The following is a 27,873-nucleotide window of genomic DNA, read 5'->3' on the forward strand; positions in this document are numbered from 1 at the left end:
ACACAACATAAAAAGGCTAGATAGCAGCACGACAGTGAGCAACACAGAAACGTACATGTATCTATAGTAAAGATGTTTATTAATCGGTAAATTTAACACAAATTATTTCTGAATAATAGATCCAGTACCATAACCACTGGGCTACCGTACCCATCTACCTGAACAGACTGATGGGGCCTTGGTTTACCATCTCATCCGAAAGAAAGCAACTCTGACAATGTAGCACTGCCCCAATACTGCTCCGAGGTGTCGGTCTACATTGGCCCGTAATTTCCGATAGGAGGCTTCCTGCGCGCAGATGCCTCCTATCGGAAAAATATCTGAGGGCTCCCGAGGTCCTGACACTTCCGATGCTGGGCCTCTCCACAGTCGAAATGCGCAGGGCCCACGTATCCCAGGGGCGCATGCGGTTCGCAAGCGTCCCTGGGATTATGTGGGCCAGGTGAGCCAATGAAAGAAGGGAATCCCCCTTCATACTTCTGACAGATAGACCCGTCAAAAGTATGAATGGGGATCATTGAAAAAAGACACTAAAACATTAAATACATTTTTAAAATCAGTTAAAATTACATTAAATTAAATATTTTAAACAAAAATTTAATTTTTTGAAAAAAATAAAGTTTTACATGGGGCTAAAAATAAACTTACTTATCTTTTTTTAAAGTATTTTAAAATGATAAATGAGTGAAAATTTTTGATTTTATTTTTACTTTTTTCAACTCTTATGCTGGTAAAAGCAGGCCTTAGATTTCTAAGGGTTTTCAGCGGGTGGAGGTTCTGCAGAAAGCGGAACTCTCCCCCCGCAGAGGCCCTTCTCCAGGGCAGGCGTCCGATCTGTCGAGAGCATTCTTGACAGATCGGAAATGCCGGTTTTCAGCGTATGCACTTCGCATGCCTGAAACCGGCATTTCCGATGTCCCTACGGGTGCGTACACAGCGTGTACACCCCCGTAGGCATCGGAAATTACGGGCCATTATGTATTCAAGTACTGCAGTAAGGCTTGTACCCACAACCTCTAACAGCCTTCAGTATTACCATTAAGCCAAGTTCACACTTTGAGCCAAACTGACACTGTTACCAGATCCATTGAATCTGATAATGCCCCCCCTCCCCCCAGCAGTTATATTGTTGGGGTAAAAGGCTACTTTGTCACTCCGAATAATGCATTGGCTGCCTCCTGTTGATTGTCTTGGCCAGTGCCGCTATCACTTCTCCTTGGTGTCTAGAAATATCATTATCAGGATTTGGCATTTCTCAGTTTCTACCTCATTGGACAGCCTACACTTCTGAACGCATCCCTTCTTGTTGAGGGTAATTCACTCTGAGCCTGTGGAGCATCTTATGATAACATGGCTTCCTCCTTGCTACCTTTCTCTTATAATCCCCATTCTTGCCACTCTTCCTCATTTAGCACAGGAGGTTTCCCAAATACTTTACAAGATATTGCAGCCAGAGCGTATAATGGTTGCAAATTTGCAGCAGTATGTCCACAACAGCGGATTTGCTGACAAATATAAAAATATCCAGGCGTGGGTTTAGGTTGAAAATTTGAACTTGCACACAATCCTTCCAAAGAGCATCACTCCCTACCCCCTGCACATGTTCGCACTAGGATTGCCGACCCTCCTGGATTGTCCGGGAGTCTCCCGGAATTTAGGATAGATCTGCCGGGGGCTGCTGTGACCAACTCCAGAGAAAATCAGAAGTAGAGTTGATGGGCAGCACCAGTGCATCAATGAGAGGGGGCGGAGCTTTGACGGGCGGGCGTGGAGGCCAATAGGCACAGGTCAATGGGGTGGGGAATTTCCATCAGCAGGTTAGGCTGCTCAGGAGTCTGTATGAGCACTGTAGGCGGTAATAGCTGCTTTGGCTGCAGTAGTAACTATTTTAGGTAAGTACTTGTCCTAACTTTGATATTCCAATCAGTTCCTTTTTCCATTTGGGAATTATCGTCTTATTTTGGGACTGAAGTGATTCAAAGCCACTGCTGGACTTTTTTTCCTGCCTTATGAATATTTTTTCCCCCAGATAATATTCATTGAAGTGGAGGGTGAAATGGCATTTAGGTTCCCGCCCTTCAGCTCCCAGTGCCTGTCTGTGGCAGGGTTGCCAACACTCCCGGATTACAGAAGCTGCTTCACTTGCTGAGTGATTCCAGCCTTTTCTGCTTTTGTTTGAGATTATAAAGAATTGACTACCTTTTCCGGGCAGTTGGGGGATCAGAGAGCAACTCTCGGGGGTGAGGGACCAGAGAGCCTAATTCTCGGGGTGGGGAGGGGGTTCAGAGAACAACTCTCGGGGGTGGGATATGAGAACCACTCTTGGCAACTGAGGGATCAGAGAGCCCAACTCTCGGTGGGGGTGGGGAGAGGGGAAGGGGAAGGATCAGATCCCAACTTTCGGGGTTGGGAGGCAGGGATCAGAGAGCCCAACTCTCGGGGTTGGGGGTTGGGGGAAGATCAAAGAGCAACTCTCGGGGGGAGAGGGGGTGAGAGAGCAACTCTCGGGGTCAGAGAGCAACTCGGGGTGGGGGGGGCGGAGAGATGGTGAGAGCAACTCTCGGGAGCGAGAGAGCAACTCTTGGGGGGTGAGAGAGCAACTCTAAGGAGGGTCAGAGCAACTCTCGAGGGGGGGGGAATCAGAAACTCTGGGGCTGGTCAGAGAGTAACTCTTGGGGTTAGAGGATCAGAGAGAAACTCTGGGGGGGCGGTCAGAACAACTCGAGGGAGGGTCAGAGCAACTCTCGAGGGGGGGAAATCGGAGAGAAACTCTGGGGGGAAGTCAGAGAGCAACTCTTGGAGGGGGGATCAGAGAGAAACGCTCGGAGCAGTGGGGAAATTGAATTTGCTTTTAAAATTAAGTATCTCATGTGAGATACTTTATTTTAAATGCAAATTCAAATTAAGATTGCCCTCTGAGAATATCTAACTGAATAGTGGGTATAAAGGGATATGGTGCCTAGGCGGGTGTGTGGAGTTAGGATACAGATCAGTCATAATCTCACCGAAGGGCAGAAAATGCTCGAGAGGCTGAATGGCCTACTCTTGTTCCTATGTTCTTCACTGTAAATCCTTGACAGCTCCCTCATATGTACAGTAAAATGAAATAAACTGGGGAATAAAGGTGTCCTTAAATCCAATCTGGCATGCAGAAAAAGTGCTTAAAATAAACTTGGCAGTATCTGTAAGGGTTCTTTTGTTGACTAACCCAGATTTCTTACTGATGTCAAGGATTTCATTTTTAGTGTGTAGGGTGGATAGGAAACCTATAGTATCCGTGTGATACATTTCTTTAAATATTCAATTGTGGTATATCCTGTCCAAATGAGTGGTGCCAGACAGTACAGAAGGAAACGGCGATAATATTCTGGATCTACACAGAAACCACAACTGCGCATAGCCACCCTTAATGCATACAAAAATAATTCTTCCAGTACAGGCAAAATATTAAGATATTCATTTTCAATTTTGTTGAAACATTTTCTGTGCTGAATATAGTTTATTTTCAAATGCTCTTGAAATGTGTTGTGTTGTAAGCTGTCAATATCAAATCCAATAAAAAAATCTTCCCCTTCAGAAAGAGTGAATATTGGGAAGACCGAAGCCCTTGTTTCCGGTCCCTGCCACAATCTCCGTTCCCTAGCCACTGACTCCATCCCTCTCCCTAACATCTGTCTGAGGCTGAACCAGATTGTTTGCAACCTTGGTGTCATATTTGACCCTGAGACCTTCTGACCACATATCCGCAGCATAACTGAGACCGCCTATATCCACCTCCATAACATCGCCTGTCTGCGCCCCTGCCTCAGCTCATCCGCTGCTGAAACCCTCATCCATGCCTTTGTTACCTCTAGACTTGACTATTCCAACGCACTCCTGGCTGGCCTCCCATTCTACCCTAGGTAAACTTGAGGTGATCCAAAACTCGGCTGCTCGTGTCCTGACTCACACCAAGTTCCGTTCGCCCATCATCCCTGTGCTCGCTGACCTACATTGACTCCCAGTTAAGTAACGCCTCGATTTCAAAATTCTCATTCTTGTTTTCAAATCCCTCCATGGCCTCGCCCCTCCCTATCTCTGTAATCTCCTTCAGCCCCACGTCCCCCCCCGCCCCCCCCCCCCCGAGACATCCGCACTCCTCTAATTCTGCCCTCTTGAGCATCCCTGATTATAATCGCTCAACCATTGGCGGCCATGCCTTCTGTTGCCTAGGCCCATAGCTCTGGAATTCCCTGCCTAAACCTCTCCGCCTCGCTACCTCTCTTTCCTGCTTTATGACGTTCCTTAAAACCTACCTCTTTGACCAAACTTTTGGTCACCTGCCCTAATTTCTCCTTATGTAGCTCGGTGTCAAATTTTTTGTCTTTCAATACTCCTGTGAAGCGCCTTGGGACTTTTTACTATGTTAAAGGTGCTATATAAATACAAGTTGTTGTTGTAAAGTAATTCAACCGGCCAACTGAAAATAAACAAGTTTGTAAATACTTTTCTTAGCAGATACAATGGGAGTAATTGAAATCAATGGGATGAAAATCAGACAGGTTCAACCACCGCCGGGTGATCTGCTCTGGCAGATTACCACCAGTATTTGTGTCAGACACCTTTTCTAATTCCATCACAGCAAGAGGCCTGTGCCAAGTACCATTTTGTTACAAGAAGGCACTTCTGATGTTTTGCCCCACTAATAATACTACATGGAAAAAAATACTACATGGGGGGGGAAAAAAACAAATAGCAACACGTAGGTCATACCTAACTTAGACAAAGATTTAATCTTACTACTTGATCTAGCTTGACATTCCCAGTGCAGTACTGAGGGAGTGCTGCACTGTTGGAGGTGCCGTCTTTCGGATGACACCTTAAACCGAGGCCCCGCCTGCTTTCTCAGGCGGATGTAAATGATGCCATGGCACTATTTCGAAGATGAGCAGGGGGAGTTCTCCCTGGTGTCCTGGCCAACATTTATTCCTCAACCAACATAACTAAAACAGATTATCTGGCCATTATCACATTGCTGTTTGTGGGAGCTTGCTGTGCGCAAATTGGCTGCCGCATTTCCTACATTACAACAGTGACTACACTTCAAAAGTACTTCATTGGCTGTAAAGTGCTTTGGGACGTCCTGAGGTCGGGAAATGCGCTATAGCATGCAAGTCTTTCTTTATCTCAAAGAGCTATCTGCATGAGGAAGAACCCATGAGATGCATGCTTAAGCAGACTATCTGACCTGGAAGATTGTGAAATGAATTGTTCCTTTTTCTGCACCTGCCTTGTAGGGCTGCCAATCCTCTTGGATTGTCTGGGAGTCCCCCGGAATGGAAGATGAATCTCCCGGGCACTATTACTAGCAAACTCAGAGAAAAGTAAAGATTTGCGCCTGCGTACATCCTAACCCCGCTACGCCAACCCACATTCCCACTAGGACTCACTGACCTGCCCATTTGCCTTTTCAGACTGGATGGCGGTGGTGGAGTTTGCCAATTTGTTAGTGCTGTCCTTGCTTCCTGGCTCGCTCCACAATGTCACTTCTCACAGCTAAATTTGTGTGAAATTTTAAATCAAAGAAAGAAAGAAAAACTTGCATCCATATAGTGCCTTTCATGACCTCAGGACCTCCCAGAGTGCTTTACAGCCAATGAAGTATAGTCACTGTCGTAGGCATGGGAGGCCTAAACTTTCCGTGTGTGGCCCAGAGGAAAGTAAACATACGTATCTTGAATGGCCTCTTCTGCTTCCAATCCTCTTCTCACTTGACTTTACCTGGCAGGAAAGCCGCAGTTGTGTCCTGATGATGTCACCAGACCCCAAGCTGCATATTTACAGAAGGACCATGCCGGCTTTAGGCGAGTGCCTTTGCACCTGCTGAGAAGGACAGGTTAAATTTGAACATGGCAGGGACCAGGCAGCACATCAGCGGGTAAATCACCTGGTCGATTTTAACCGCCCACCCACCTGGTTTCTGCTGAGTGGGTAGGGTTAAAATCAACTCCATTATTTAAAAGTAAAATCATATTTCACCTATTGCTACTTCCAGTTGCCATGACCTCTGGATATTTCTTTTGCAGCGAAGTAATACTGTACTTTGCTGGAAAGGGCTGTTCCTACCTTGCACTGAAATTTTCTTGCTAGCCTTTGGAACTGTGACTGATGAGATGCTGTAGTAATTTCCTTTGCTCTTTAAGGACCTCCAGCTATTGTAATTTCCCCGAGAAATCTACTAAACATAGAAACATAGAAGAGAGGAGCAGGAGTAGGCCATTCAGCCCCTCGAGCCTGCTCCGCCATTCAATGCGATCATGGCTGATCATCCAAATTCAGTACCCGGTCCCTGCTTTCTCCCCATACCCCTTGATCCCTTTATCCTTAAGAAATATATCCAACTCCTTCTTGAATATATTTAATGAACTGGCCTCCACCACCTTCTGTGGTAGTGTTCCACAGGTTCACCACTCTCTGGGTGAAGAAATTCCTCCTCATTTCTGTCCTAAATGGCCTACCCTTTATCCTTAGACTGTGTCCTCTGGTTCTGGACTCCCCGACCATCGGGAACATCCTTCCTGCATCTAGTCTGTCCAGTCCTGTCAGAATTTTATAAGTTTCAATGAGATCACCTCTCATTCTTCTAAACTTCAGCGAGTACAAGTCCAATCGACCCAATCTCTCCTCATACGTCATTCCTGCCATCCCAGGTATCAGCCTGGTGAATCTTCGCTGAACTCCTTCCATGGCAAGAACATCCTTCCTCAGATAAGGCGACTAAAACTGCACACAATACTCAAGATGTGGTCTCACCAAAGCCCTGTACAACTGCAGCAAGGCATCCTTGTTCCTGTACTCAAACCCTCTCGCTACGAAGGCCAACATACCATTTGCCTTCTTAACCGCCTGCTGCACCTGCATGCTTACCTTCAGTGACACCTGCATGCTTACCTTCAGTGCACAAGGACACCCAGGTCTCGTTGCACTTCCCCTTCTCCCAATCTATTGCCATTTAGATAATAATCTGCCTTCCTGTTTTTGCCACCAAAGTGGATAACCTCACATTTATCCACGTTATATTGCATCTGCCATGTTTCTGCCTAATCACCCAACATGTCCAAATCATCCTGGAGTTTCTGGACATCCTCCTCACAGCACACACGCCCACCCAGCTTTGTGTCGTCTGCAAATTTGGAGATATTACATCTAGTTCCCTTGTCCAGATCATTTATATATATTGTGAATAGCTGGGGTCCAAGGACTGATCCCTGCGATACCCCACTAGTCACTGCCTGCCATTCGGAAAAAGACCCGTTTATTCCAACTCTTTGCTTTCTGTCTGCCAACCAGTTCTCTATCCAAGTCAGTACCTTGCCCCCAATCCCATGTGCCTTAACTTTACATGCTAATCTCTTATGCGGGACCTTATCGAAGGCCTTCTGAAAGTCCAGATACACCACATCCACTGGTTCTCCCTTATCTATTTTACCAGTTACATCCTCAAAAGATTCCAGTAGATTAGTCAAGCACGATTTACCTTTTGTGAATCCATGTTGACTTTGTCCGATCCTGTCACTGTTTTCCAAGTGCTCTGCTATTACATCTTTTATAATAGACTCTAGCATTTTCCCTACTACTGATGTCAGGCTTACTGGTCTGTAATTCCCCGTTTTCTCTCTACCATATTTTTTGAATAGTGGGGTAACATTAGCTACCCTCCAATCCATGGGTACTGTTCCAGATTCCATCGAATGTTGGAAGATGATCAGCAATGCATCTACTATTTCTAGGGCCACTTAAGTACCCTAGGATGTAGATTATCAGGCCCTGGGGATTTATCGGCCTTCAGTCCCATCAATTTCCCTAACACCATTTCCCTACAAATACTGATTTCTTTCAGTTCCACCCTTTCATCAGACCCTATGTTCCCCGGCATCTCTGGGAGGTTATTTGTGTCCTCCTTTGTGAAGACAGAACCAAAATATGTATTTAGTTGGTCTGCCATTTCTTTGTTCCCCATTATAAATTCCCCTGATTCTGACTGCAAGGGACCTACGCTTGACTTCACCAATCTTTTTCTCTTCACATATCTATAAAAGCTTTTACAGTCAGTTTTTATGTTCCCTGCAAGCTTACTCTCATATTCTATTTTCCCCTTCTTAATTAATCCCTTTGTCCTCCTTTGTTGAATCCTAAACTGCTCACAATCCTCAGGATTATTACTTTTTCTGGCCAATTTATATGTCCTCTCCTTGGATCTTATGCGATCCCTAATTTCCCTTGTTAGCCACGGTTGAGTCACCTTTTTTGTTTTATTTTTATGCAAACTGGGATGAACAAATTCTGTAGTTCATCCATGCGGTTTTTGAATGATTGCCATTGCCTATCCACCGTAAACCCTTTGAGTGACATTCCCCAATCAATCCTACCCAACTCGCGCCTCAGACCATCGTAGTTTCCTTTATTTAAATTTCGGACCCTAGTCTCTGAGTCAACTACTTCATTCTCCATCTTAATGAAGAATTCAATCATATTATGATCGCTCCGACCCAAGTGGCCTCGTACAACAAGATTGCTAATTAATCCTTTCTCGTTACATAATACCCAGTCTAAGATGGCCTGATCTCTGGTTGGTTCCTTGACATATTGGTTCAGGAAACCATCCCGTATACACGCCAGGAATTCCTCCTCCACAGTACAGGTAGACTATCCTTTATCCGAAAACCTCGGGACCAGCCGTGTTTCGGATAAAGGAGAATTTCGGATTTCGGAAGGTGGGTCGGCGGGGGTCCGCGGGGGGGTCGGCGGGGGTCCGCGGGGGGGTCGGCGGGGGGTCGTGCGCACGACTTACGCTGACGCTCAGCGTAAGTCAGTCAGGGTCGGCGGGGGTCGGGGCCGGCGGGGTCCGCGGGGGGGTCGGCGGTTGTCAGGGCTGGCGGGGTCGGTGGTTGTCGGGGCCGGCGGGGTCTGCGGGGGGGGCGGCGGGGGGGATCGGCGGTTGTCGGGGCCGGTGGGGTCCGTGGGGGGGTCGGGGCTGGCCGGGTCGGCGGTTGTCGGGGCCGGCGGGGTCCGCGGGGGGGGTCGGGGCTGGCGGGGTCGGCGGTTGTCGGGGCTGGCGGGGTCGGCGGTTGTCGGGGCCGGCGGGGGTCCGCGGGGGGGGTCGGCGGTTGTCGGGGCCGGCGGGGTCCGCGGGGGGGGTCGGCGGTTGTCGGGGCCGGCGGGGTCCGCGGGGGGGTCGGCGGTTGTCGGGGCTGGCGGGGGTCGGCGGTTGTCGGGGCCGGCGGGGTCCGCGGGGGGGTCGGCGGTTGTCGGGGCTGGCGGGGTCGGCGGTTGTCGGGGCCGGGGGGGTCGGCGGGGGGTCGTGCGCACGACTTACCCTTTATCCGAACTTCCGAAACCGGAACCCTCTAAAAACCGAAGGTTTTTTCGTTCGTACGCACGACTTACGCTGAACGAAAAAAACCTTCGGTTTTTAGAGGGTTTCGGTTTTCAGAAGTCCGGATAAAGGGTAGTCTACCTGTATTGTTACTAATTTGGTTAGCCCAATCTATATGTAGATTAAAGTCACCCATGATGACTGCTGTGCCCTTATTGCATGCTTCTTTAATTTCCCTTTTAATGCCATCCCCAACCTCCGCCTTACTGTTTGGAGGTCTATATACCACTCCCACTAACGTTTTCTGCCCCTTGGTATTTCTCAATTCTACCCATACAGATTCCACATCATCAGAGCTAATATCCTTCATTACAATTGTGTTAATCCCCTCTTTAACCAGTAATGCTACCCCACCTCCCTTTCCTTTTTGCCTATCTTTCCTGAATATTGAATACCCCTGGATGTTGAGTTCCCAGCCTTGGCCATCCTTGAGCCACGTTTCCGTAATCCCAACCAAATCATATTTGTTTACCTCTATTTGCGCAGCCAATTCGTCCACCTTATTACAAATGCTCCTCGCATTAAGACACAAAGCCTTCAGGCTTGTTTTTTTAACGCTTAGACCTGTTAGAATTATTATTTACTGTGGCCACGTTTGATTTAAACCGTTGATTTCTCTGACTGCCACTTTTGTTTTTCTCCTTCCTATCTTTTGCTTTTATCCTTGTTTCCCCTTCCTCTGTCTCCCTGCTCAGGCTCCCAACCCCCTGCCATTTTAGTTGAAATCCTCCCCCAGAGCACTAGCAAACACTCCCCCAGGACATCGGTTCCAGCCCTGCCCAGGTGTAAACCGTCCGGTTTGAACTGTCCCACCTCCCCCAGAACCGGTTCCAGTGTCCCAGGAACTTGAATCCACGTTTGGATAACAGGTTTGGATAACAGTAATTTATTTTATGCTGTTCCGCTGAGCTATTGAGCTGTATCTGGGGCCACAGTAGTTTTATGGAGCCAGTAGCAACTCTCCAATACCGCTGGCCCCACAAAAATTCGCCCACCAAATAATTCGGAGCTTTTCTTGAGCTGTCACCCTTTTGAGGACCGCTGGCAAGGCCGCTGGGCGGAACGTGTGCGGTTGCATGTGCCGTCCATTTGTACCCGAATATTACAAACGGGGTCCTACAATGAGAGTTAATTCGGATTTCCATCTCGCACTTCCTAACAAGCTGGTTATAGCGAAACATTGGAAGAATTCTGGGAGCCAGCGACTTGCCTCCACCTGAGCCAGGAAACATTGAATTTTGGTTGACATGCCCTATAAAAGGAGACAACATAAGGACGAGATAGGGAAAACAAAGTACAGTACATGTAAATCTAAAATTAAAGTAAGTGTACATTAAAAATATGAAGGTAGTTCCTATACAGAACAATATTGTCCTCATTTTATCTGATTTGTTCATCAGAATCGGTATGTCCTACAAGAATCCCTGTAGCTGCACGTGATGAGAAAGGTTTTGAACTGATGCTGGGCTTTAAAATACTGCAAAAAGCTCAGGAAATATCCGGATCATTGACCACAGAAGCAGGTTTTCTATTGACATCTGAAACAGATGTGACAGAGAATACCAGGTATGGTTTGCAGTTGAAGATGTAACTGATGTAATAAAACTCACTACGCACTTGGTTTGAGTATAAAGCAAGGCTTTAATCAACTTGTTTTAAAACATGGAGGTCTAGTTATCTTTCACTAGTTCCTGTTTACAAAATGTCCTGGGAAAGCTGGGCCCACACCCGAGTATTTATACTCCTTGGACGGCGCCACCAGCTGGCCGTCCAGTGTTATTTCATGAGTCTTTCTTCATGGATCATAAGATTCATAATAGTAACAATCTGTGCCTAAGCATATTCTAGTTTACAAAATAAATGTGGAAAAAATGAATCAAATCCTTGTTATAGCATGGCAAAAACACACCTGAGGTCAAGGTTTTCAACTGGTTGAAATAGTAAAGAGCTACACTTTGGCTGGCACCTTGCTTTGATGTAATTAACCACTACATTATCACCATGTTTGAACTGACTGATCCTGGGGCAACTCCCGCTATTTTTATTCTTGGACCTCTGCAAATCTTGCAACTTGACCAAAATGTTTCTGAATAGCCAAGAAAATTGTGAATTGAAGATTTAAAACTGCAGCATTTATTTCAGAAGAGACTAGTTATAATTCTCCAAGATTTATAACATTAAACAAAGGGATTTCTTCATGAGGAGCATAATCTGTAGGGATAGTTGAAAGGAAATTGTGTTACATGGAACATTATCACGATATAGAAGATAGGAGCAGGAGTAGGCCATTCGGCCCTTCGAGCCTGCTCCGCGGGAAGTCCTGAATATTATGATGAGAGTTTATAAATGTTGTTGTAGTGTTGAATCCTTTGAAAAGCATAACTAGTTTGCCAGGAAATGTTATTCTTGGATCAGAATTCCTACAGTCTCCAGATAAAAATAGCTAATCTGCAAATGTTTGTAGCCATTTCTTTAACAATTAAATCTGAACTAACACAATGGAAAATACTGAACCAAAATATACATCTTACAGCAAAGTCATTCCAGTTCTAAAACATACTAATGTCTTTACAAAATTGGGAGTAAGTTGATGAGATTTATATCAATAGGCATTTAAGAATGGATAACTGGGAGTTTTAGTGTTTGGATCATGATAAGAATATAAGAATTAGGAGCAGGAGTAAGCCATTCGGCCCTTCGAGCCTTCTCCGCCATTCACTAAGGTCATGCATGATCTTTTATCTCAACTCCACTCTCCCGCCCTATCCCCATATCCCTTGGTTCCCTTAGAGTCCAAAAATCTATCGATCTCTGTTTTGAATATACTCAACGACAGCCCTCTGGGGTAGAGAATTCCAAAGATTCCCAACCTGCTGAGTAAAGAAATTTCTCCTCATCTCAGTCCTAAATGGACTGATGTTGCATTTAAATACAATTTACAGCCCATTTTATGCTCCCTGCATGATTTTCTTTTCAGTTGTGGAAAAGAAAGCCAGCCAGAGTGTAAAACGAGCCGCCAATTCGCTATCGCTTGCTTTGCTCTTCCAACCAGGACGAATTTCATCCCCCTTAATGTTTCTTCAGGAATTGTATATAGTGGAAATGGATATTAAATGGATTGTTTCAGTGAAATTCAGTGCACAGACCAGAGATTATTTCATTACCAGATTACCTGGAGTCAATGGTGATGATTATGTTAGTATCCTTGCAAGTACTTTTCAGAATTATAAGTGTAGTTTCATTTTCTGTATAGATTTCATTTCCTATCTGAAACACAATTTTAGCTTTTTGCATCTTGGTGCTAAGTAGTGCAAGTAGTGTACTTGTATATCATTTCACCTAATCATAAAACAGCTTTCAGCATGATCTGACAGGAAAGTCGCAACCTTTACCAGTTTGAACCTAAATAACTGAGTTATATTGGCAATTAGAGGGTTCTTTCACATAAGACCCATTTTTATTTTATTGACTAAAAAATATTGGGGGGCGGGTGAAAGTAGTTTTGGGTGGTAGCCTGTTTTACACCCCGTCCAATTTTGTTTTCCATTAGTCCTTTATGCACTACCGTCCAAGACCTTGTTCACCCCCACATTGTTTATAATGGATAGCGATGGTAGAATTAGAGGTCATCCCGAGTGAGGTTCGATGTCAGGATGTATTTCTTTTCACAGAGAGTCATCGCCCTCTGGAACATACTGCTAAGATACGTGGTGAGTATGGAGTCGCTACACTCCGTTAAAAGGGAGCTTGACAGATTCCTGAGAGAGGAGGACATTTCCAGTTACAGATGATCAGTTGCTAGTTAGTTGTGATTTGTGAAGAGTCATTGAGCACCTGAAGCTTAATTGATTGTCATCGCAAGTTGGAGAGGAATTTCTCAGTTTTTTCTAAATTGGCAAAAGATTTTTATTCCTTTGTTTATTTTTGCCTGTCCCATGGGATAGCATTGTTAGGGGGTGGGCACATGGTGTGTGAGACTGCACTGTCGACTGGATAAGGGGATAAGGAAGGCTTGATGGTCGTTTCTTGTCCTTTTCATATGTTGATTTGTATCGTCCCGCTAGAGTTTTACACTTTTTTCCAAACTGGCAATTTGGTAACAGTAGCCCAGGTTTTCCTATCAAAATAACAGTGAGGTTAATGGCGCTCGGCGTTATTTATGCGCAAATGGTACAGCAACATCAGGCGAGGGGCAGATGCGCGGTTAAACTCAAATATCCAAAAGTTGCTGTCCGAGTTGTGTCGCTCTGCCGTTCGCATCGCAAAAACGGCATCTTGCTGTCTGCCTCACCATTGAAATGCATTGAACTGGATGAAATTGCTGTATTTGCGCGGTAGATTCGAACTAAACTCACCACAGAAAGTTAAGTCTTGTCCATTTCAGTCTAAATACCCTTTTAACATGTGATAAGTGTTAATTACTGCCAACCAACCTCTCTGGCAGTGAAAATTAATTATTGCAATTGTGAAGCCTCATTCCTTCAGGTTTTTAAAAAAATGTACTTTTCCTTTCTGTCTCTTTATTTCGCTCTCTTAATTTGATCTTTCTTTCCCTCTCTTTATTTCGCCTTCCGTACCTGATTTGGCATTGAATTCACCCACTCTAATTTCCCTTTCCTTCTCGTACCTTGCACTGTTAATTTCACAATCCTTCAATCTGATTGGTTAAGGAGATACACAGTCACTTGGCCTGTTCACTCGGGTCCCAGATGCCCTGTTTCCCTTGCTGCAACGTTACCAGCTCACACTTTCAGCAACTTGCCGTGCAAAAACTGTAAAAACCTAAACGCGCAAGGGCAAGTCTAACTAACGGCAGGCGCCGTTAGATGCCCTGTCACAGCAAATTAGGGCCCTATGTTCCTAATAATTTAGGTTTCAAATAAGTTGAAGCAAGAGTTTAAGAATGCAAAAAAGAACAGTCATGGGCCTTAAATGCATTGCTAGGACACAAAAGTTTATACAAAAGTTCTTGGTTTATTTATGGCAGGTATCTGTGAAAAATGCAGATGTGCAATTATGAAATCAGAGCCCACATTTTCCTCTGTTGGTTTGAGTATATGAAATATAATCATATTTTTTATATATTTCCAGAGACATATTTCCAGAAGGCCTGCCTCCTTCTTATGTATTTGTTGCCACCCTACGTTTAAAAAGTCCAACTAACAAGCAGAAATTTGACTTATGGAGAATCCTGTCTAAAGAAGGAATCATTCAGGCAGCTGTCACAATTGATGGTGAACAACAGGCCGTGTACTTTTCTACTACCAGTCTGGCCAATGAGATCCAGACTGTGGCATTTAACGATGGCAAGATAGAGGTTGGTGCTCTTACTATATCTGACTTAATGCTTCATGTACAATATTTTTAATCTTACACTAAATAAATGGAGCAGGCTGAGCATGATCCTATAAAGTTATCAAATGTATCTTAATCTATTTTGGAGGTTGAATGTTTATACATACATTTGGTGATTAACTATTAAACTATATAGCACAGGAAGGAAAATATATAAGGGATAGAAATTTGGTTTGGGCAGTAGTGCAAACTGGGCGGTCTTGCATCGGCTGCCTGTTATATGCACTGCCCAATATTCAGATCCATTGGCACTGTGTATCGGGCTAGGTATGTAACGGGCAGCCAATGTGATACCACCCGTTTTGCGCTAAAATAAATGTTTTGCGCTACCACCCAATACGAATATCTATCTCTTACGTATTTGCAGAATGCAATAAATTTTATTAACACTATTTCAATTTACAAAGATTTTCTTGATAACTGCAGTGATAAATAAGTAAACTTCTTAGTAATAGGCACATACCTTGCTTGATTATATTTGGCAAAAATGTAGGCCATGAAGATCTGCAGGCCTACCGGCATGCTCCTGCTGTAACTCGGGATGCAAGAACTGGATGTGCTAACCTGGAGCTTGGGGGAAACTTGCTGCCTCATCGTGGCCTATTCCCTTCATGCTCCTATATGCAAGGATGTCCAGAGTGACCTCCTCCAAGAGAAACCAAGGATTATAATTGTTGAGACCTCCTCCACTTTGGGTCTATTCTCTGGTATTTTGTGCCATCTTTTGTAGTAGTCTTCAGATGCTATAAGTTGAAGGAATACATACACAGCAACATATGCTCAACGCACAGCCCATCCTGTGTCAGTAAATGACCACAATAGTTAGGTGTGTTACAATGGTTTTATGTGCGAAGCCTTTTGAAGATGTGAGTATGCCAAGGTTTTTGGTTGTAAGTTGCAGATTGAATGTGTGGTCTGCTGGAGTATGGGTAGGAATGGTTAGCAATGGAAGAGCTGTAAAGCTATAGGAGTACTTGGCATGAGCAGCAGCTCTATGGACAACATCTATGTGGCCATTTAGCTTTAATGCCTATATCTATTTAAATCTTTGCAACATTCTTTCATTTCCCACCCCACTTTGGCAAGGTTTTAATACTGGGCCCAGTCGGGAGGGGGACTCAATCTGAGTAATAAGTTAGGGCAATCACGGGAGGTTGGCTCACCTGAAAGTCGGCAAGCATTAAGCATACTACAAATAAAAACAGGAAATGCTGGAAATACTCAGCAGGTCAGGCAGCATCTGTGGAGAGAGAAACAGAGTTAATGTTTCAGGTCAATGACCCTTTGTCAGAACTGGAAAAAAGCTGGAGATAGAACAGGTTTTTAAGCAAGTGCAGGGGCAGGGAAAGGGGGGAGGGGAGGAAAGAACTAAAGGGAAGGTCTGTGATAGAATGGAAGGCAGGAGTGATTAAGAGACAAAAGGGATGATAGTGCAAGGCAAAAGGAGATGGCAATGGAACAAGTTAAGAAACAAAAGATGGCGCTAGATGAAGTGTAAATGACACTGGCAGAATGAAAGACAGCTGCCATGTGAGAGAGAGAGAAAAAAAAGGAAAAAAAAGATAGGGGCCAAGGTTATGGTCTGAAATTATTGAACTCGATATTGAGTCCAGAAGGCTATAAAGTGCCTAATCGAAAGATGAGGTGCTGTTCCTCAAGCTTATGTTGAACTTCATTGGAACAGTGCAAGAGGCCGAGGACGGTGAGGTGGGAGTGGAGCTCAGTATTTCCAGCATTTTCTGTTTTTATTTCAGATTTCCAGCATCCGCAGTATTTTGCTTTTGTATTAAGCATACTACACACTGGTTCTCCAACTTTACTGCTGGGACTGGAACCTTTACGCCATTGCATTGAAAGAAATAATTCATGCATTGGGCTAACACATCTTGGTTTAAATATAACTCAGGCTGATTGATGAAAATCTCCTTTCATCTCAATGTAAAGTTCCTACGTGAAATGCATTTGGTGTTGCATCATAGATCAACCGCATGCTGTTGTCCTTAATTTGACATGCATGGATGCACAGCTTCCAACTGTCCATAATTTGGCATTTTTATTCCAAGATTTAAAAAAAACATTGCTGTTGTGGCAAGTGGAAAAGTTCACACTGGTGCATAGTGGGTGCTGTAATGAAGTTGGGATTACAGTGTGTCGTTTAATAATTAAGGTACATGGAGCTTTTCTTTGTACCTGCCCACTTAACTTGACTTGGAGTGTTCAGTACTAATACTGGGTGCCCAAAGTGGGAAAATGTTCCATTCCCCAGCTCTGATACCCTTCACCTCACCATCCGACCCCACCCCCAGATAAAATCAGTAATGGGCCATTTCAGCTGTGAAAAGAAACCATTGCAGAGGTTCCAAGATTCCGACTAAAAGTAAACGTACTGTGTGGAAAATGTAAAAATGCAGACTTGTATTTCTTGGCGTCAAGAAAAAAAAGACCCTTACTTGAAATATGGTGGTTAAAGATCTTGAATTTTTTGACAATAATCTTATTTATTTCATGCTAACATTGATTTGCCAAATGAGATAAAGTGATGGCAGTTGATGCATTTGCACATATTTTCCTAAAAACCATAATGACAAGTACCATGTTCATATATGAAAGAAAACTGTCGGCTATAGTCCCATTTATAAATTCTACTACTAAAAATAATCCAGTGTTTTCCATATTTTGGAAAGGTATTTAACTGGTGCATTGGAAATAAATGGAATCTTTTGTTAAAAATTCTGAAAAATCTGAATAGAGGGATATTTTCTTTCGAGTCTTAAATTGGATGAAAGGAAAACTTTTTGATGGAGGGGGGAAACCTTGTTAAGAGCTTTTTGAGACAATCAAGAGCTATTGATGCAGAATTGCAAAATGTGGGAAATAAATGGAAAGAGAGCCCTGAACCTCAACTCAGACCTGGCATTAAGACACACAAAGGAGAGGCAAGATTTCAGAGTATCAATTTCAAAATAACCTAAAAGTGTTTCTGTCTTATTCAATAGAAACTGTTTGATGAAGACTGGCATCAGTTAAGGTTACTGGTACTAGAAATGGAAGTCACCTGCTTTTTAGACGACACACAAATTCAGAATAGACGTCTTGAGCAAGTCATTCCTATTTTCATAAATGGAAAGGCCCAAGTGGCCAAACATGTGAAAAGAGAGACATCTGTATCCGTAAGTGAAAGATCTAAGTACTGCTTATGTCACTACATGAATTTAGTCGAAATTAATTACTTTTAGATATAGTTGTCTCTATTCGTTGTGGAAGTAATTCTTTTCATTATTTAAAATGATTATGTACATCAACACAGGTGCTCAGTATATAATAACTGTACTGATAAAAGTCAAGGAGGATTAGGATACTTTGACTTATTAAGTTATTTGGATTTCTCGGGTTGTTTGGAAAATTGGTTGTGTTATATAATTGAGGTGTATAAAATTATGAGGGGCCTAGATAGTGGATAGGAAGGACTTATTTCCCTTCGCAGAGGGGTCAATAACCAGTGGGCATAGATTTAAAGTAATTGGTCGGAGGTTGAGGAGAATGTTTTCACCCAGAGGGTGGTGGGGGTCTGGAACTCACTGCCTGAAAGGGTGGTAGAGGCAGAAACCCTCATCACATTTCAAAAGTACTTGGATGTGCACTTGAAGTGCCGTAACCTACAAGGCTATGGACCAAGTGCTGGAAAGTGGGATTCGGCTGGATAGCTCTTTGTCAGCCGGCGCTGACAAGATGAGCCGGATGGCCTCCTTCTGTGCTGTAAATTTCTATGATTCTATGATATAGTGCACTGATTCAGTTTATTTTAATTTCATCTCTACTTGAAGGAATTTTTTAAAGACTGTTACAGATGTTAACGATTCCTATTAAGCGGGGTTAAACGGTTGTTAAAATTGGAAGTGATTTTCATTGGGATTTTCATTTTTTTAAAAACCTTTTCTACTTCTCACCAATTTTCTTCTCTTCCCCACGAAGCCTTTGGTTCCATGGGGTTGATATCAATCAAAAGCAGTGGTGGGCTTGCTGGACCAAATGATGTTTTCCTATTCCTGAAGTCTCCTTTGTTTCCTATGAGTTGTGCCAAGTTTTCCGAAGTGCTGCAGACTAGTTTCTCAAATTAAGTGATTTGGATCCAGGTTTTTTGAGTCAGTAGCTTCATGTCTACCTAGGCCAAACCAACTTAAAAATCTGAACTGGAGCCAATTCACTAAGACCGAGCAGAAGTCTTTTTTTTTTGGTGTTTTGCCAGCTCCATATGTAGCGATTGCAGCTTGTTCCATACGTTTGTTAAAGATGGGAATGGTTATGCTGGTGCTATGCAGCATGTAGGTTAACAATACAAAATAAAAAAAGAAAAGTGTAAGAGAATGTCTTGCCGGTTTTAGATGCAATACTAATATAAAAATTCACAGTCAAGTTTTATCTTGCCACTTTCAATTTTTCCATCCCTTGGGTAGCCTTGCAAACTCTTGCCAGTCCCTCTGATGGATTGAAATTGGCCTCCTAACATTTATTCAGTGTTTTTTTTCTGAACATGGTGAAATTTGAGCATTTTTTTCTTATTCTAGGTGGCTATCATAAACCATTAGATTCTGTTTCTAATAATGTAATATAAAAGACTGCCTCAAAATAGAAGTCACTTCGCTTGACCATATTGTACAGAAAGGCTCCATATTCTGTGATCAAAGAATTGTGCATTCACCTAGGATTCTTTTATAAGCCTGGAAATTCCTGTCAATGTATATGGTTCTGCCAGTAGGAATCTGGGGAGAAGAGGCAGTAAAACTGGAAATGTGCCTTAACACACTGTTCCCAATCCCTGCCCACTGTGCTCAATACTGCTGTGAATGGGAGGCCGAGACAATTTAATTGAACTGTAGGCTTTCCATTAGAACAAGGGGTGATTGATTGCACTATGCAGCCATTCAGGTTCCTGCCCCTAATGGCAGAATCTGGGGGCGAGTACCCATCCTGCCCCCAACCCGCCTCCGTGCCATCTTCCTAGGAGGTGGGTACCTGACCCGCGCTGGGAGCCGCCTCCTCGAGGCGGGAAGGGGATTAGTGCCAATTAACTGCCTGTTAACAGGCAGTTTTTTGGCTAATCCCTATTTTGCGCCCTAAAGTTTGGGTCTGCGGGGGTCGGTGGGGCCGAAATGTCCGGTGTGCAGGTGAGTGATGGGTGCATGTGTGCAGAGGTAAGTGTGTGAGGTAATTGTTGAGTGTTTTAAAAGCTTTTCTTATCTTTGCTTCTTCCTCCAGGCTTCATCCATTCAGGTCTCGGGAGTCCCTCATCTCACTGGCAGAGAAAGCAGAATGGCTGCTGCATTCTCAAATGCTTTCTGGTCAGGAAGGCTTTCTAATTGAGTCTTGAGTAAAGACTCAACTTAGAAGACAGATTGTCAGTGTTTGACAGCTTCACAGAGCTGTCAAACGATGACAATTCATCTGTCAAAAGCACTTGACAGATGAAACGTCACTCGTTGACGTCACCAGTAACTGGCTTTCCCTTAATTGGCCTGCTAAGCCTGCTGGGCGGACTTAACAAGGTCAATCAAGGGAAAATAGCATGGGTTGGCCACAAGTCGATGGAGGTGGGACTAAAACCTGACAAGTGGGAGTCCCACCTCCAAAAGCTCCCCATTGAGAAAATCCAGCCCGAATCCCATCTTACATTTATTTTTAAACAATCATTGGTGTACCCATTGTTTGATGGGGATGGTAGAGTGCAAGGAATGCTCCTGGGAGACCAAGGTTACTTCCTTCAGTGCTGGTTAATGCCATTTGTACACCAACTATGGACCTAAGCAGAACACCTACACAATCAGGCTCCTGCAAATAGCAGAATCATTACTGATTGTACTACTGAAATCTTGAAGTAGGGTTTTATATGACTGGACAGATGAAAGGTGCCTTACAGTATAAACCCCACCCACCCAAGGTCATTGTTGTGTGCTGCATGCTCCCATAACTTTGCTATACAAAAAAGCCTAACTATTGAAGGAGTACGATGGTCATCCGCAATCAAGGCTAGACCAGGACACAGACACCTACAGTGAGGAAGTAGCTGCAGAAACACTAGTGCAGCTTGGACAATTGGTGTACAGAACCCTACTATTCACTTGTACCAAAGAAACTGAACCAGAACAGCTTATGCCACACTGCCCTCAGCATTTCCTCCACCACCATCAATGTCCATATTTTGGTGTTAATTACTCTGAACAATCACAAAGACAATCTCGGCAGAATACATACATTTGGGGGTGGGGGGCATTGGGGGGGAGAACCCCGCAGAAATTCACCCTCACTGAGTATATAAAATGTATTGATAAAACTGAATGACATATCAACAATGTCAGTATCTTTTGCCATGGTACTGCCCCTGTTCTGTTTCAGAGTGTAGCACTTAACATACCATTTCTTCTATATGATTCTTTAGTGTAAGAAACAAGTATGTTGGCAGGCTGCAAGCTTTCATTGACCTGCCGAGACTTTGGTGGCCCTAAACCTCCCTGGGCTGTGCATTGCCAGGGTTCTGCATATGAGTCAACCAGATCCTGACTGGTGTTGCCGGCTTTAAGCTACCTCCCCCAATGCCTGGCACTTTTCAGGGATGGTCATCAGTACCTTTAAATAATGCTTTCTCTACCCGAATCCTTTCACAAGAGCTTGCAGCTGCTGGCCAGTCAAACTGGCTTTTCTCACTCATTAGTTCCCAAATCTACAGCAATTTTGATGAGCAATCAGCAATCTTTTCCTCCCTTGTGCTATTTCAGATGCTTAACTGCTTTCCAATTGCAGCTGATTTAGAAGATGTAATGCTGCTCCCTTCACATTGGTTGGCCCATGCTGAGGGCCAGAATTTCCTGTTTTGTTCACAGACTAGAGGCAGCAATATCGTGGCTAAACCAGCAGGCGTACATTCTCTTCGAAACTTTTGGTAGCCTACAATTTAGCTATGAATTGCGTATCAACAGCAATTTCCAAGCTAGCTCTCAACATGGCTTAGGATGTTGAAGTTGTCAAAATCTTAAAAATCAGTGTAAAGATCACAATTGCATCCTCTTTATAAATAAATAATGTTATTTCTCGTCATCATAAAGTCCCATAAGCAAGCGATATATATTGGATCTTGAATTGGATTTCCAGTGGAAGAGACCAAGATAACGATGCAAGACTCCGTTCATGGAAAAGGGTGATTGAAAACACAATTGTGACTGAGACAATAATTGTCTAAAAATTAATTATTTAAATGTATGGAAATGAGGTGTTACACTATAAATGTTAGATACGTTATGATTATATTTAACACTCAACAAGAACCAGGCTGAGTCTGTCTAAACTCTGTGGTTGAATCCAGACTAGAGTAGTGAGACAACAATTCTCTCCACTGTGCTGGCTGTAAGGGTCCTAAGTGAGTTTTGACAGACTCAGCCTGGTTCTTGTTGAGTGTGAGTCCATGAACAAACTGCCCAGAATTCAGCCCTACCTGGCTGGCCTAAGTCAGGTTGCACAAATGCTTGAGTGGGAAATGGAAATGCCAAAGTGGTGTGGCAGGGAATGCCGTTATGAAGTTGATGTTTAATCACGTTGTTGAAAGGGGTTATAGCCTACGTCTAAACACATACTCATAGAATAATCATAGAATGGTTACAGCACAGAAGGAGGCCATTCAGTCCATCAAGCCTGTGCTAGCTCTCTGCAAGAGCACTTCAGCTAGTCCCACTCCCCCACCTTTTACCCGTAGCTCTGCAATTTTTTTTCCTTCAGGATACTTATCCAATTTCCTTTTGAAAGCCACAATTGAATTTGCTACCACAACCTTTCAGGCAGTGAATTCCAGATGCTAGCCACACGCTGCGTAAGAAAGTTTTTCCTCATGTCGCCTTTGGTTCTTCTGCCAATCACCTTTAATCTCCTCTGGTTCTCGACCCTTCTGCCAATGGGAACAGTTTCTCTCTATCTACTCTGTCCAGACCCCTCATGATTTTGAACACCTCTATCAAATCTCCTCTCAATCTTCTCTGCTCTCAGGAGAACAACCCCAGCTTCTACAGTCTATCCACATAACTGAAGTCCCTCATCCCTGGAACCATTCTTGGTAATATTTTCTGCACCCTCTCTAAGTCCTTCACATCCTTCCTAAAGTGCGGTGCCCAGAATTGGACACAATACTCCAGTTGAGTCTGAACCAATGTTTTATAAAGGTTCATCATAACTTCCTTGCTTTTGTACTCTATGCTTCTATTTATGAAACCCAGGATCCCTTTCTCAAGATTTTGACAACTTCAACATCCTAAGCCATCTTGAGAGCTAGCTTGGAAATTGCTGTTGATATGCAACCTGCTCTGCCACCTTCAACGATTTGTACACATATACCCCCAGGTCTCTCTGTTCATGCACCCACTTTAGAATTGTACCCTTTAGTTTATATTGCCTCTCCTCAGTCTTCCTACCAAAATGTATCACTTTGCACTTTTCTGCGTTAAATTTCATCTGCCACAAGTCCACCCATTCCACCAGCCTATCTGTCTTCTTGAAGCCTATCACTATCCTCCTCACTGTTCACTATACTTCCAAGTTTTGTGTCATCTGCAAATTTTGAAATTGTGCCCTGTACACCCAAGTCTAAGTCATTAATATATATCAAGAAAAGCAGTGGTCCTAGTACCGACCCCTGGGGAACACCACTGTATACCTTCCTCCAGTCCGAAAAACAACCGTTCGCCACTACCCTCTGTTTCCTGTCACTTAACCAATTTCATATCCATGCTGCCACTGTTCCATGGGCATCGACTTTGCTGGCAAGCCTATTATGTGGCACTTTATCAAATGCCTTTTGGAAGTCCATGTACACCACATCAGCTGCATTGCCCTCATCAACCCTCTCTGTTACCACATCAAAAAACTCAATCAAGTTAGTTAAACACGATTTGCCTTTAACAAATCCGTGCTGGCGTTCCATAATTAATCCACACTTGTCCAAGTAACTGTTAATTTTGTCCCGGATTATCGTTTCTAAAAGCTTCCCCACTACCGAGGTTAAACTGACTGGCCTGTAGTTGCTGGGTTTATCCTTGCACCCTTTTTTGAACAAGAGTGTAACATTTGCAATTCTCCAGTCCTCTGGCACCAGCCCCCTATCCAAGGAGGATTGGAAGATTATGGCCAGTACCTCCGCAATTTCCAACTTTACTTCCCTCAGCATCCTAGGATGCATCCCATCTGATCCTGGTAAATTGTCTACTTCAAGTACAGCCAGCCTTTCTCGTACCTCCTCTTTATCTATTTTTATCCCATCCAGTATCTCAACTACCTCCTCTTTGACTATGACTTTGGCAGCATCTTCTTCCTTGGTTAAAGACAGATGCAAAGTACTCATTTAGTAGCTCAGCCATGCCCTCTGCCTCTATGCATAGGTCTCCATTTTGGTCCCTAATCGGCCCCACTCCTCCTCTTACTACCGTTTACTATTTATATGCCTATAGAAGACTTTTGGATTCCCTTTTATGTTTGCTGCCAATCTATTCTCATACTCTCTCTTTGCCCCTCATTTCTTTTTTCACTTCCCCTCTGAACTTTCTATATTCAGCCTGGTTCTCACTTGTATTCTCAACCTGACATCGGTCATGCGCCCCCTTTTTCTGCTTCATCTTACTCTCTATCTCTTTCGTCATCCAGGGAGTTCTGGCTTTGGTTGCCCTACCTTTCCCCCTTGTCGGAATGTACCTTGACTGTACCCGAACCATCTCCTCTTTAAAGGCAGCCCATTGTTCGATTACAGTTTTGCCTGCCAATCTTTGATTCCAATTTACCCGGGCAAGATCCATTCTCAACCCACTGAAATTGGCTTTCCTACAATTAAGTATTTTTACTCTAGATTGCTCCCTGTCCTTTTCCATAGCTAGTTTAAACCTTATGATACTGTGATCACTGTTCCCTAAATGTTCCCCTACTGACACTTGCTTTACTTGACCCACCTCATTCCCCAGAACCAGATCCAGCAATGCCTCCTTCCTCATTGGGCCAGAAACGTACTAGTCAAGAAAGTTCTCCTGAACACACTTCAGAAATTCTTCCCCCTCTCTGCCGACTATTACTATCCCAGTCTATATTAGGATAGTTGAAGTCCCCCATTATCACTGCTCTATAGTTCTTATACCTCTCTGTAATTTCCCTATAAATTTGCTCCTCTCTATCCTTCCCACTAGTTGGCGGCCTATAGAATACACCTAGTATTGTAATGGCACCTCTATTGTGTCTCAACTCTAACCAAATAGATTCTGTCCTTGACCCCTCCAGGACATCGTCTCCTTCTCCCGCACTGTAATATTCTCCTTAATCAATACTGCCACCCCACCTCCTTTCTTTTCTTCCCTATCTTTCCTGAACACCTTGGGGGAAAAATTGGGTCGCACCCCCTTTGGGGTGCTAACTTCACCGGGGTGCTACTTTTAGCGCCCCGAAAAAATTAGCACCCTGCGCCGGAAATTCACTGGTAGCGCCCCAAGAGGGAGGTGGGGCGCTACTGGAAGTGCCCCGCCTCTCTCTTGGGACGCTGCGAGTGTATATTGCGGCGCTACATGGGGCAGCGCCACACCCATTGTGCCGCGGTACTGCAGGCCTTCCTCCCCTTATTAAAGGGGAGGGGCCTTGAACAGCGCAACCTGTGTCCCAGCTGAGCCACCAGGGATCAGAGTGCCAGCAAAAGAGCCCGGCACTCAAGAGAAGTGCCAGGCTCACGGAGTGCAGCATACACCCCGCGGGGGGGGGGGCTGCAGAGGAGGCCGGGGATGGCAGAGGAAGCAGGTGCTGGCAGGTGGCCCAGCCACAGGTAGACCCCCTTGACCCTGTCGGACATAGCATCCGGAGGTAAGTCGGGGGCACTACCAAAGATCACGGCCGGGGCACGAATGGGGCGCTGCGCACGGCGATAACGTAATCGCCGGTGGCGCACCGCCGCGGGCGCTAACAGTTACCGCCGCCGCTAACCTCCCACTGAATTTCGCGGGAAGTTTTGGTGGCGCCGTGCCTAAGCACTAGTTGCTTTGCGCCCTGTTAGTGCCCTCTTAAGGTGCTAACGGGAGGTGCAAATCAACCAAATTTTTCAGCCCTTGTATCCAGGAATATTTAGTACCCAATCCTGCCCTTTTTTGAGCCAGGTCTCCGTTATCGCTACGACATCATATTATGATGTTTCTATTTGCGCTTGCAGCTCACCAACCTTATTTATCACACTTTGTGCATTCACACACATGCACTGTAAACCTATCTTAGACCTTGTATTCTCTCTTAGTCTGACCCCACCTAATAGCGTACTACTTCTTACTCTAGTGCTATCTGTCCCTCCCAATCCTTTGTGCACCTTGTTTCTCCTTTCTAATGCTACATCCTGGTGCCACCCCACTGCCAAATTAGTTTAAACCCTCCCCAAAAGCACTAGCTACCACCTCCCGCCCCCCCCCCTCCCCGCGAGGACATTGGTCTCAGCTCTGTTGAGGTGTAACCCGTCCGGCCTGTACAGGTCCCACTTCCCCCAGAACCGGTCCCAATGTCCCAGGAATCTAAAGCCCTTCCTCCTTCACCATCTCCCCAGCCACACATTCATCTGCTCTATCCTCCTATCTCTATACTCACTAGCTCGTGGCACCGGGAGTAATCTAGGGATTACTACCTTTGAGGTTCTGCTTTTTAATCTCTTTCCTAGCTCCCTAAAATCTGCCTGCAGGACCTCATCCATCTTTCTACCTATATCGTTGGTACCGATATGGACCACGACCTCTGGCTGTTCACCCTCCCTCCTCAGAGTGTCCTGCAGCCGCTCAGTGACATCCTTGACCCTGGCACCAGGGAGGCAACATACCATCCCGGAGTCACGTCTGCGGCTGCAGAAACGCCCGTCTGTCCCCCCTAACTATCAAATCTCCTATCACCATTGCTTTCCCGACCTTCCTCCTCCCCCACCCTGTACAGCTGAGCCACCCGTGGTGCCATGGACTTGGTTCTGGCTGTACTCCCCAGAGGAACCATCGTCCTCACTGGTATTCAGTACTCGATTTGATTTGGGGGTGGATCAGGGTGCAAAAACTGGAAAAATGTTCCATTCTCCAAAACCAAAATATCCTTCAGCCAGGTAAATACACAGTTGCTCCTCCTGCAAACAATGAGCATGAATTAACCATATAAATGTAATCATAACATATCTAACATTTATAGTGTATAACACCTAATTTCCATACATTTAAATAACTAATAATGTCAAATAATGTTTGCAGTTATCAACATGTTATTGCATTGAGCTGGTCCACACAAACCATTTTCAACAGTGAGTCTGTTTACTTGTTTTCTTCATGACCGATGTTTTCTTTAATTTTTATTAAATAGATAGAAATACAGAAGCTTAGACTCTACTGTGACCCACAGCAAAGTGATCGGGAGACTGCCTGTGAAATCCCTTCTGTGGTGAGTAAAACAGAGCATTTTAGTTCTGTGCTTGGCAAACTACTTTAATTTACACCTAACAGTTTTTATACCGAGATTATTGCTTGAATATTTGACCGTAATAATTTTTCAGCAACTTTATAAATAATTTTTGAATAAAAAGAGAGAGAGCGACATTAAATGTACGATGACGTGATCCAGCTGTTTAGTGTTCTGCTTATAAAATGCTAGGCAGAGATCATGTCGATAAGATAGGAGTCTAGAGTCTGTTTGCTATAATAGCAGATGAACACTCACTCTGTTCGTTTGGCATTCCTCTACTGTTGTTTTTCACAGGCTTTAACCTATCTAACTCATCTGCTAAAATAACAGGAGCCATGTTATTAAATTACCGTAACTCTGGAAAAAACAAAGAAATTGAAGACAAATTGTGCAGCCATGGCAATACAAATGACTAATGTTAAGTGATTTACATTTCTCCTTTAAACTTCCCCACTGCTTGCCCTGTTCTTTGTTCACTAACCTAATTGCCACAACTGAACTTTTCTCACAGAATAGTGCAGACTTTACTCGCCTCCATCATTCAATATTTCCATTATTTTAAAGCCTTGTCCGCTCGCCAGGATCATTTGTTTTGCGACTTATTTGTGTCATATGGGGTCGATCTC

The 27,873-nt window shown here is 44.2% G+C and overlaps 1 protein-coding gene across 1 annotated transcript in view; it reads left to right on the forward strand.

Annotated features, from left to right (window-relative positions):
* Nucleotides 1-27,873, forward strand: part of LOC147115225 (collagen alpha-1(XXI) chain-like) — a 42,403-nt gene that overhangs the window by 14,158 nt on the left and 372 nt on the right. Inside the window, exons 4-7 of the mRNA XM_085993992.1 lie at nucleotides 10,816-10,981; nucleotides 14,507-14,732; nucleotides 17,767-17,940; nucleotides 27,149-27,226. Of these exons, the coding sequence (XP_085850118.1) occupies nucleotides 10,816-10,981; nucleotides 14,507-14,732; nucleotides 17,767-17,940; nucleotides 27,149-27,226 (644 nt within the window). The remainder of the gene's footprint in view (nucleotides 1-10,815; nucleotides 10,982-14,506; nucleotides 14,733-17,766; nucleotides 17,941-27,148; nucleotides 27,227-27,873) is intronic.

This window comes from Somniosus microcephalus, chromosome 7 (assembly GCF_052327205.1).
Source record: "Somniosus microcephalus isolate GS21.2 chromosome 7, FLI_Smic_1.0, whole genome shotgun sequence".
Classification (NCBI taxonomy): domain Eukaryota; kingdom Metazoa; phylum Chordata; class Chondrichthyes; order Squaliformes; family Somniosidae; genus Somniosus; species Somniosus microcephalus.